General features: G+C 37.0%; 1 protein-coding gene across 1 annotated transcript; it reads right to left on the bottom strand.

Annotated features, from left to right (window-relative positions):
- Positions 1 to 8,408: 8,408 nt before the first annotated feature.
- Positions 8,409 to 11,127, bottom strand: LOC139853276 ((DL)-glycerol-3-phosphatase 2). The gene is made up of 6 exons (XM_071842648.1): positions 10,950 to 11,127; positions 10,095 to 10,319; positions 9,327 to 9,387; positions 9,101 to 9,248; positions 8,927 to 9,006; positions 8,409 to 8,819 (listed from the first exon to the last, which is right to left on the bottom strand). Exons 1-6 carry the CDS (start codon positions 11,026 to 11,028, stop codon positions 8,684 to 8,686), a joined length of 729 nt encoding a protein of 242 aa, XP_071698749.1. The 5' UTR covers positions 11,029 to 11,127; the 3' UTR covers positions 8,409 to 8,683.
- Positions 11,128 to 11,590: the final 463 nt, after the last annotated feature.

The following is an 11,590-nucleotide window of genomic DNA, read 5'->3' on the forward strand; positions in this document are numbered from 1 at the left end:
CGCGGCCAGCTGTACATCACAGGTTATCTGGATACAACAGCAACTACGTGACTATGGTTTGAAAATCTCTAACACTCCTATTTATGTTGATAATACTGCTGCCATAGCTGTCACTAAGAATCCCGTAAATCACTCTAAAACGAAACATATAGGGATTAAATACCATTTCATTAGAGATTGCTATGAGAAAAAGTTAATTGATGTAGTGCAAATTGACACTACAGCCCAAAGGGCTGATCTCTTCACAAAAGCTTTTGATAAACCACGTTTTGAATTTCTATTAAATGAGATAGGTGTTAAGTTGCTTCAAGATGTAGTTCCTGAAACTGAAATTCCTGAAACTAAGGTACCTGACACAGAGGAATCTAAGCCTGAGACTGAGTTGTGAATGGTTAGAAACTGCTTGTAGAGTTTGAATAGTTTTGCATGATAGCTTCTAGATCATTTGCATTTTTCGTTTGCATGATAGATTAGTTTTTTACTGAGATTTGCTTGTTTGCTTATGTTTTTAGATAGTTTTATGCTTTTGTACAGAGAATATCAAAAAGCCATAAAAATTGAAAAAACCAGAAAAACAAATAAAAATTAGAAAAATAGAAAATCCATAAAAAGTGAAAAATCAGAAAATGAGTTGCTTGTTATGTTTGTGGGGAAGTGATTGCAATACTGAACTGACATGTAAGTTGTGAAAAACAAGTAATACAGGATGATTGATAATATGTTGGTAAACTTTATTGATCTAATTCTAGATAGAGATGATCACACTAATAACGCGTAAATATCATGATGAGGAAATCGTGGAAAGGTTTACAGCGGTTGAGGGTAGTCACCTACTTATCACTGAATATGTACCGAGAAATGATTGAACAGAAACTCGACAGACCGTTGAGGTCTCCCCTACTACGATTTATACTCGGTAGCAAAAGGATAATTTTGTGAGTCCCCAAGGTGAGCATATTTTGTCTAGGATGCATACCTGTTTCTATTTACCTTTATTACTTGGACCGAAATCCAACAACATACATATCGGGTACCCAAAGGGAGGTGTTTTCTCTAAAAGGGTTAAGAAGTGCAGTTTTGTATCACAGACACAAAATGATTTTTAAAAGGCAACATCATCGGGTTCTAGATTTCCACATACGAAGATTGGTTTTCCGTGCAGTTATAACAAATGTCAAAGACAGTGGTGCGTCATCATCATGTTTAGTTGTAATCTTTTATTTATTTATTTTGTTTATGTATTGTAAGGAGAAAATGCAACATCAGAAAATCCAAAAAAAAAAAAAAAAAAAAAAAAATATGGATTGTTTATGTTTATTTATTTATTTCAATTTGTAAATAACATGATGCACTACATAGCTGCAAGAGAATCATGGATCAAGAATTGAACAGAGTTTCAGAGATTTCTCGGTTATCAATGTTTGAGACAACATACATTCCAATCGGAGACTTATTTGAACGATTTCGTTATCTACATCCGAGGGGGAGAATTTATCAGATCATCAGATATAGAGAACTTAAATCATTTAGTTCACATCTCAATTAGTGAACTTTACATCTTTTGTCTGTGATATGGGATTGTGCCTATTGACCTGAATAGAGGGAATATCTTCTGGAAGGTATCTTAGCGTTCCATCACTCAAATATTTATATCACTTCCATCCATCCAACACCATACATCATACTATTTCCGTTTAAGTATGGGGTTTATAGCGGCCGGTATGCGTCCTTAACAGAGTATGCAATAAATTTGAGATTAACAATGTTATCTGAAACGAAAGGTATAAGTTTAAGGTAGAAGCCAAAGGCTGACAGGGTTGCTAGAAACATCGTGAGATGGTTCTGTTCAATAGAATCGAAAGTACATTGATGTGATAAGAGGACAGTGTCAACAGGTTTGTGCTCAATTGTTCTACCCGAGAAATCGTGCGATCTCAAACGAGGACTGACTTTGTGATGTAAATCTGACATTGAAAAATGTTAAAGTAATTAATCTAACGTGATCATCGAAGTCTAGGGTGAAAGTTGATGAATGTTTATTGATATATTTGAAGGTTGTTCTGTATATGCTTTAATGAATAAGTTCGTGAATGAACTATGGAATAACATGTCAATATAGTTCAGTTCTGATCCCCGAATCAAAAGGATTCAATCAATTTTATATGCCAACTCACAAAAGATATGTTATTCTTCTGGAAGTGTGACTGATGATAAGCAGTATTATTTGTTCCTATGCTGATAACATCATGAATTTGTTAATGTTAATGCTTTATGAAACTGATGTTAAAAGTTTTTTTTATCCACAGATCTAAAAGGTTAAATGTTACTGATTATATCTGTTATTATATTGCTGATCATGATACACTTGATCTTGTACAGTTATTTGCTTTGTGTATTTGCATGAGCATGCATTTCTGAATTAGTTTGCATTCATGTGTTAGTTGCATGTGCATTTATATTTCATCTTTTAAGTCCACAACTCAGTTCTGGGTAAGGTTTACTGTGAAAGGAACCTTAGGTTTCTTATTGTTTTGAATATAAGTTGTTTTGAGCTTAAAGGAACAAAGCGTGATGTTTTTTATTGTGGAGATCAGTCCCAGGGGGAGTTAGTGTAAATGGGTAAAAGTCTGATATTGAAAAGTGTTAAGTTTTAAAAGTTTTCAAATGTCAGACCATCGGCCGACAGTCCTTACATCCGGCAGATGGACTCAGACCGTCGCCCGAGTGTCAAGACCATCGGGCCGACGGACTTGACCATAGGCCGATCGTCACTGACAGGGTATAAAAGGACCCAGCGACGAACGGGTCAGTCACTCTGGCCAAAATTGTGTGATTTTACCCTAATTTTCTGAAGTTAAGGAGAAAGGTTTTGATCCAGTTTTTATTATTCATCTTTTCTTTGTGATCTTAGCGCCGTAAACAAGGTAACATAACTCTTAATCGTTTGTTTGTAATCGATGATTTAGTGTTCGAAGTATAAACTTTAAATCGGATTAGTTTTATTTGAGATCTGTTGAAATTGATGTTTGATGTATGATAGACGGCCCCTTTAGCATCTGTTATAACAGGAATTTGAACTAGAAACGTCAAATCGGACGATTTGATCAATTTCGAGTCACAGATCTGATGAACTACCTCCGGCCGAGGGTCTCTGACCATCGACCGATGGTGTCCATCGATCGGCCGGACATCTTGTCACTCGGCCGAAGGTCGTTATTTGACCAGTGTGTGTATGTGGTTAGACCATCTGCCGTAGGTCTAGACCATCAGACCGATGGTCTCCACCATCGACCGATGGTCATTCTGTTGGACCGATGGTAGATTATTTTGATTAATTTTCATTGAATGATTGGTCTCTGATAATTTCTGTGATGCCCATCTAATGCTAGTGTTTGTAGTTTGTATTAGAATGTCAGGTGGCTCATTTGTTGGTCAATGGATGTTCAACATCGACCGTAGGAGAATCCTAGCTAGATATCGACCAATCTTAGTAGAACAAAAGGTCATTGCGACTCGACAGACTTATAGTCCTTGGGAACAGATTGGGTGTCAGGCTTTCATAGATATTGGGGATTATTACTGTCCTGCTCTACTCAGAGAATTTTACGCCAATGTTGCTTTAGAGGATGGTAAGAAGAAGTTTGTACACTCGGGTCTATTTAATCAACAGTATAGGTGGACTTTAGAGGAATTCTCAAACCTGTTAAACGTTCCTCATACTGGGGTTAAGATACTGTACCCTAGCAAAGATATCAGAAAGATTCCCAGTAGATTCAGATTGTCAGATGTTATTGTTAGGATATGCAAGCCAGAGAAGGTAGTGTATACTGGTAGAGTTGAGGTTAGTGATGAAGATATCTTGCCACAATATGAGATACATTTGAGAATCATCAAAAGAAATGTGACTTTTAGGAGAGAAGGAGATCATTTGCTGTCTGGTACTGAAGTCTTGTTTCTATATTGCCTACTAGAGGGTATTCAAGTGAATGTGGGACACTTTCTCATTCATGTGATGAAAGGTTTTCTTGAATCAGAAGAACCATTCCCATATGCAGCTTTACTGTATAACTTGTTTGAGAAACTTGGTGTGATTCAACATGAAGAAAAGTTAGTGCCAGAGGATTCCATAATGGGATGATTGATTCTGATGTTATGTTTATGTTTGATTATTTTCAGATTATTGTGTAATTTGATAATGCTAGCCTGTTAGCATTGATACGGTATCTTATGTCTGTAATGATCTAACTTTGAACATGTGATTATGTAACCGTGATCGTATTAATGTGATATGTACTATGATGATAAATCAGTGATACTTAATTACTCATGAATTTAACGCTGATTAAGAATTGTGTTTGCAGTTTTTGTTAATCATGTCAGGTGCACAAATGGATCAAGAACAAGCTGTCCACAGTTCTGAGACTGAATCATCAGGAGGACCCACATCTGCTAGTCTTCCAGGGTTGAAGGCGAGCCCTAATTCTAATCTGATGGCGTGTCTAAATGACAAAGGTCCAAATGCTAGCAAGTACAAGACTGTGATTGAATTTTTGAAGCGTTCAAGGATATTTGCTGCGGTGTCAATGCCATGTACTGCTTACTATTCTCATCAGAGAGAATTCTGGGCTAACGCTAGAGTGGAAACTGTTGATAATAAGCCTGTGATAGTAAGTCGATTATGTGATCAAGAGGTTAAGATATCTGAGTATACTATTCGGAACACGTTTTTGTTTGAGGATGATGAGAAAATGCCCAAGAGATTGTCGAAGACTAAGATTACTGGATGTGTGCTGAGATGTGAGTATGTTGGTGATATTACACGTGCTACGATCAAAAGAAGCGGATTCTCTCCACCGTACAGATATCTGTCTTTAGTGATTGTTAAGTGTTTGAGTACGTTACAAGGCGGATTTGATGAGCTGAGTGAGATTTATCAGGGAATGTTTGCTGCCTTGATTCTGAAAGCTGATTTCAATTTTTCGGGTGTTATCTTTGATCTGTTGATGGAGAATGTTACGAGCCTACAATACTTGATTTATCCGAGGTTCCTGCAGATAATGATTAATGCTCAAACTATGGATCTGCCGAGATCAAAGAAGGACGTCATCAAGCTGAAACATATGACAGATCTTACGTTTAATCGATTAAATCAGAAGAAGAGTGCTAGTGATGGAAAGCTGGTGTGTCATCTTGCGAGGGAAGATTATCAATGTCCACCAGGCAAGAAGTGGAGGAATGAGAACAGTCTATCTGGTCATGAGCCTGATTTTGAGCTAGCAAACAGTGATGAAGAGGTTGATCAGCCGATGAATACTCAGGGTATAGGTGGTTCTGGTACTGGAGGTTTGGCTGATGAGCCCGTTGATGTTAATACTGGTACTGGTGAAGAAGCTCCTAGAGGTGAGAGGAGACGTCTGGTAGAAGATGAAGGTTCTCAGGTTTCTACAAAGATGAGACCGAGCAAGAGGTTTAAGTTGGTTTTGAAGAATCCAGGTGGTTCTGCTACAGGTGCTACACAAAGAACTGCACCTACTCAAGCACAAAGTCAACAACAGCAACAAAGTCAGCCACGGCAACAAACTCAACCGCAACATCAATCACCGCCAATTGTTCAACAATTGTCTCAAGAGACTGTGTCTACTCCAACTCCGGAGGCACCACATACAGGAGCAGAAGGAGGAGTTAGTTCATCTGCGCTTCAGAATCTGAATGATTTGTATGTTCAAGCTATGGCTGATAATCTGAGAATGAAGAAGGATATGGATGCGAAAGTGGAGGAGTTGAGAGAAGAGAATCGTGTGAAAACTGAGGATGTTACTAGGTTGAGAACTCAGGTTGATTTGTTACAGAAGAAAGTTGGTGATCAATCATTGTTGTTAACTGCTGCAAAGAAAGAAGCTTCTGAAGCTAGAAAGGTGGCAGAGTCGGCTTTGGCTAGGATTACTGCTTGGGAAGAGAAGTTTGATCTGGTTGAATTGCCAGAAGGAGAAACTGATGTTCAAATGGTGGTGGCTCCTGGTACTTCAAAAGAAACAGCACTGTCAGTAATTCCTTTACAAATTGATTATAGTTTTAGTGAATTCTTGTCTAAACAGGATGAGCTCAAGCATTCTGTTGTTTATGATGATTTAGAGGAGGGGGAGATCCCTCACAACTTCACCAGAGCTGAGCTGGACGAGCTGGTGCGTCTAGAGCAAGAAGAAGCTAAAGCTGCTGACGCACAGTCCGATGATCCTCCATCAGAGGATGATTCTTTTGGCCCTGAGATTTCTAAGGATATCGATGATGGGGAAGTTGATGGTTTAATGGAAGATGTTACTTTTGAAGAATATCCTACGTATATGAATGATAGGAATGAAGATCTTCCTGGTTTTGAGGAGTTATTTAGAACAGATGACGAAGTTTTGAATCGAAGGTGTAAAGAGAAAGAGAGAACTGAGGTTTTGCCTGAAGGGTTCTTGCCAGTCAAGTATAATGATGAGGTTGCTGCGAAGTTAGAAACTGACTGGCGTGATATCTTGAGGATTCGAAAGTATTGTGAAAAACCGAAGCTTGAGCCAAAGTATTTGAAGATGATAAATTTGAGGAAAGGTGCGAAAGGAAGGATCTTGGCCTGGGCATACATTGAAGAATTCAACATGTTTGCAATTAAACGAGAGTTTGGAGTTGATTACATCAAACATGGTCATGAGTTCAAGTCACTGCCGTATTTTGAGCTTATGCAGATTGCCAGGTTAAAGATGTTGTATTGTGGAATGAACGATCGCTCATCATTGTTGGTTAAGAAAATTCGAATCGCGTACAATTCGAATAACTGGAAGGATTTTAGACCACAGTATCCGAGGATTAAGTACAGGGTTGATCCTGTTAGTGGAGTATCTCGACAAATTTTGAAGTATAAGCCGGCAAAGACTATGAAGAAGGTTCCGTTAAGAAAATTGCCGCAGAATTGGAGTCAGAGATTTCGTTGGTGGTTTTATGATGATCGTTCTGAGGAAGCTGTGATTGTTTTAGATAAGCTGAAGGAAGATGATATCGATTGTATTCGTGTGTTGGATCCGATCTGGTTAAGGAACTGTACCGAAGCTGATATTTTTACTTTGTACTATAACCGTATGCTTTATCGTCGTGAAAACAGGGTACAGGCTGAACAGTATGTTAAAGTGGCTAAGCTGTGCTACTTGAACAACATGGTGATCGATCCGTATGATGACTGAAGACTTATGGAATAGAACTAGGTCTTAGGGGGAGTTTGTTGGTGCATAAATCCCGAGTTCTATTACGTTTATTGTTCTATTTGTTATGTACTTGATATTTCAGTCATATATGTACGTGGACATTTATACTTTGTGTTTATGATGCTTAGTATAATGTCGTGAATAGGTCAAGCAGTCGGTTGGCTGCTCAAGACCATCGACCGATGGTAGGGACCATCGGTCGAGGGACTGTCACCATCGGCTGAAGGTCCCCGACCACCGGCCGATGGTCACTGTATTTAGTATAAATACGGGTTTCGTGGTTTTGTGTTAGGTTACACACCATAAACCCTTAGGCCGTCGAATTACTTGCTGCTAATCGTCCCAAAACCCTTACCAACCGAATACACAGTCTTAGGCATCGATTCTATCAATTATTCATTGGTTAATTCGATCCCGTTAGTCTAATACGTATTCGACTCATTCTAATTAGTGTTTCCGCCATTAATCTAGATACAACGTATGATCTAAGGTCCGAATTACATCTTCACCAATAAAGGGTCAGAAACGGTCACGAGATAACTCGGTTAGGCCATGTACATAAAAATACTCGTTGTAGTCTAAACAAGGAAAAACCTTATCCATTATTATTTCCTATAAATTCTAAAAGCCAACTACATTATTAGAGATTATAAAAATCAAATCAAAAGTTTCAAATCCTACAATGGGCATAGCAATTATAACCAAGGTTGCAAAATTCTCTATTCGAAGATTAATCGTTCGGGACTTTTGAAGGAGTAATCGGCAATTCGGAGATTAATCGGAATGTACTTTATACATTAAAGTATTAAATTTCAAAACTATGTGTAAATATAGAAAAAAAACCATAAACATAAACGTTTAATTTAACATAATTGTGTAAAATTGTTCATTTTGTTCAAAGACTAAAATTATTGTTTAGATTCATGTTAAAATGTTGACTAATTTTGAGTTTAAGGGACTTTAATTACCAAATTCGATTTTGACCCTTTAATCGACGTAGACCGATTAATTAAACGGATTTTGAAAAATCGGAACGGATTGCTCTAAAAAATAAGTAATCAAGGATTAATCGGTGAGTAATAAGGTTTTTTACAATAGTGATTATAACTATCCAGACTGGCATTTTAAATATGTGTGGATCACCGGAATGACAGTTGCACCAAAGTATTTATACCGAACATGGAAAAACGATATGATCTTACAAAAAGGTGATAATACCAAGCTTACTGCAAAGAACATAAAAAATGATAGTTTCATAGTAGCTAACAAGAAGAAAGGTACAAAGAGAATAAAATGCACCGAGTTTGGTCAATGTGTTCCAACATTGTAGTAGCTTATAACAAGCGTATCAAATCGATGTGAATAATCAATTGAGATATCACTTTTCTGCTTTCAGAATACGACAAGTGAAATAAAGGGCGTTTTCTGAAGCAATTTGTGTCACCTTATTTGGTTGACGAATCCGTGAATGGAGGTAGGCCCCACTCGGCTGGGTTAAATTCCAACAGTGAGCTCAGGACTTGATCCGCTGTTTCATGGAGAGAGGCATCCAGTCTTGGATCTGGAACCATAACTACAGACCTACATTGTGTTTATTAACAAAATTTGGAGGTGAGAAAATGGGTGGGTCAAATAGTCAAGTAATGGGTCAAAGCATGTGGCTTTCTTGCATGGGTTAGAACACTTACATTCCAGCATTCTTGGCAGCAAGAACACCTGAAGGTGCATCTTCAAAAACAAGAATCTTTGAAGGATCTACAGATTCACCCTGTTTCTTCCAAAGATTTAGAAAACTTTTGTCAACGATTATATGAATATGATATTAGTAATGTTATATAAGCAGTCTTTAAAAATCGATAGACCTCAAATCTTTTGGCAGCGGCTAGAAATATATCAGGTGACGGTTTGCCTTGTTTAACTTCTGGATCATCGCCCATCACGATATGATGCATCAATGAAAATATATCACCGTGTTTTTGAGTTTTCAGTGCAAAGTGTCGTTTATGAGTGCTGAAATCACATACAGATGTTAATGTTAATGTTATTATATATATAAAAAAAAAAGGATGGCTAAAAGCTTTGTCGTACCCTGTTGCAACACAAATCGGCACTCCTGTAGCATGTAAATGCTTGACTAAACGTCCCGCACCTACAATTGGTAATTGAAATTTTCGGAAGTTGAAAAACAATGATGATATGTATGTTAGAAACCCATAGTGATACAGACACAAACAAATGTGAGTATAACAAGGCAAACAGTAATGTGAAAGTACTCAAATCATAAACACGACAATATAAGAGTTGTTTTCAGTTCACGGCAAGGTTGAAAAAGATGCAAGACGGAGACGAGTCGGTCAGGACCTTGAAAGGTCGAGATGGATGTTGACCAATGTTGACTTTTAAATAAAAATATTTTATTTTAAATATAAATATTTCACACAAACATTTTCAACATATATATTTTAAAAATAAATATTTTACAAATAAGATGACGTGGTGTTACTATGTTAGTTTAAATACTCCGAATATATAAGTCTTTTATAATGTTTTTCACAAGTATAGTGTATTTATTAATTTATCTGTAAGGGATACTATGTAAGTCGGTGTTTTTCCCGGCTAATTTTTAAATGGGGTTGGGACTTTCATTTACACTAGATTAAGGATAGACAACCGACTAATTAGACGTTTTTGGGCGAAACGAGACGCGCTAGTCATAAAACCGCCTCATCGGCCGCTGCAACCTCCGTTTGCAACCATGGTTCACAAGAGTATTTTTTTAATGTCATAAATTCCATCCAAGGTTTTAAAGTAATCTAGTAAATAGTGTCTATGGATGATGATTTAAACGTCGCGTACCTGGCATGAGCTCACTTGTGGGAAACATTCCCTGCAGCATAGCTTCTCGTTCTACTAAAAAGTCTTCAGCTGTAAGCGAATCGCTAATTCCGGTTTCTTCAACAAACACGCGTGCAGCCTCGATTGCTTTCTTTCCCATCATCTTTGCCTTTAGTGACCAATCAAACGTCTTGTTGTATCTTGAAAGTATAATCTCCTGAACTTCTGTATAAAATTTCTCCGTATCTGCCAACACAACATTTGATGTTATTCTTTCCATTTATCGATTTCTATACATTCTAATGAGATGAATGAAACGACATGAAACTCAATACACAATTACAGAGTAGTACAGATGAGCACAGTTGTATAATAAATACGTATCAATTCAATGTGGATCTGATTGTGTGAAAACTAAGGCGCCGTTTGGCTTACGGAATCCAATGGAATTCTGGCGGAATTGGAATTGAATTTAGACACCTTCAAAATTCCATTGAATTCCGTGAGCCAAACCGGGCTAAGCTTTGACCTAAAAGTCAAAGTATGCAGCAACATGATTAGCAATAAATGACACAACCAAAATTAAAATACGAATGATTAATAGCCATCAGTTCAAATAAACAAATAGAAACTTAACAAAAACCTATTAAAGATACTGCATTGATCAATTTATAAAATACTACAACCTGAACTATCTACACGCGTTTACCAATAATAATAGATCTGAATACAATTGTACAAAAGACAATCAACTAAGCAAATATTAAGTAAATAGTTGGCCAAGTATTAGCACCAAATTGAAATCATAATTTAGTTTTAATTTAATAATAAAAAGGTTCAGATAAATGGAGATGAAGGTTGTGAAAGTATTCTAACCGAGCAAAAGGCCGTCCATGTCAAAGATGACGTGGGTGATTAATTTCTTGTCGGAACCAGTGATGGCCGGATTCGCCATTTTTGCTGACGATAGGGATGTGGTTCGCACTTGAAAGTTGGGTTGTATGGTGCTACAGAATCGTATAGTGTTCGAGGATCTTGGCGTTTGCGTCGCGCAAATAATTGGTTAGGTTTTAAAATGAAGTTGTGTTTCATGTCCTTTAAGATAAGTGAATATGGGATGTAAATTTCAATATTTCAATTATTGGTAAATAAAAAATAAAATGATTTTTTTCGATTATATGAAGTTTTGTCTCGTTCACTATAATGATTGTTGGTGTATTGGTAAGTCGTGTTCATTAGAACGTTAATGGTGTAGATTTGTGCAATAGTTTGTTGTATGTGGTTGTTTTAGAGTATAGGTCACTATGAGTACATGTGCACGAGATCGTTGCATCTCTTAATCAGACATTGGTCTGATTTATCTGTAACGTTATAGATCTTTTTGATCTATTTTTATTTTTAATTATCGTATTTTGTCATAAAAAAAACGATTATGTTGTATCTATAATCAATTTATAGAAAGAGTCTATGTATAAGGCTTGGTAAGCAACGGAACTTGAACACAATTTTTGTGGGGT

This window comes from Rutidosis leptorrhynchoides, chromosome 6, assembly GCF_046630445.1.
Source record: "Rutidosis leptorrhynchoides isolate AG116_Rl617_1_P2 chromosome 6, CSIRO_AGI_Rlap_v1, whole genome shotgun sequence".
Lineage (NCBI taxonomy): Eukaryota > Viridiplantae > Streptophyta > Magnoliopsida > Asterales > Asteraceae > Rutidosis > Rutidosis leptorrhynchoides.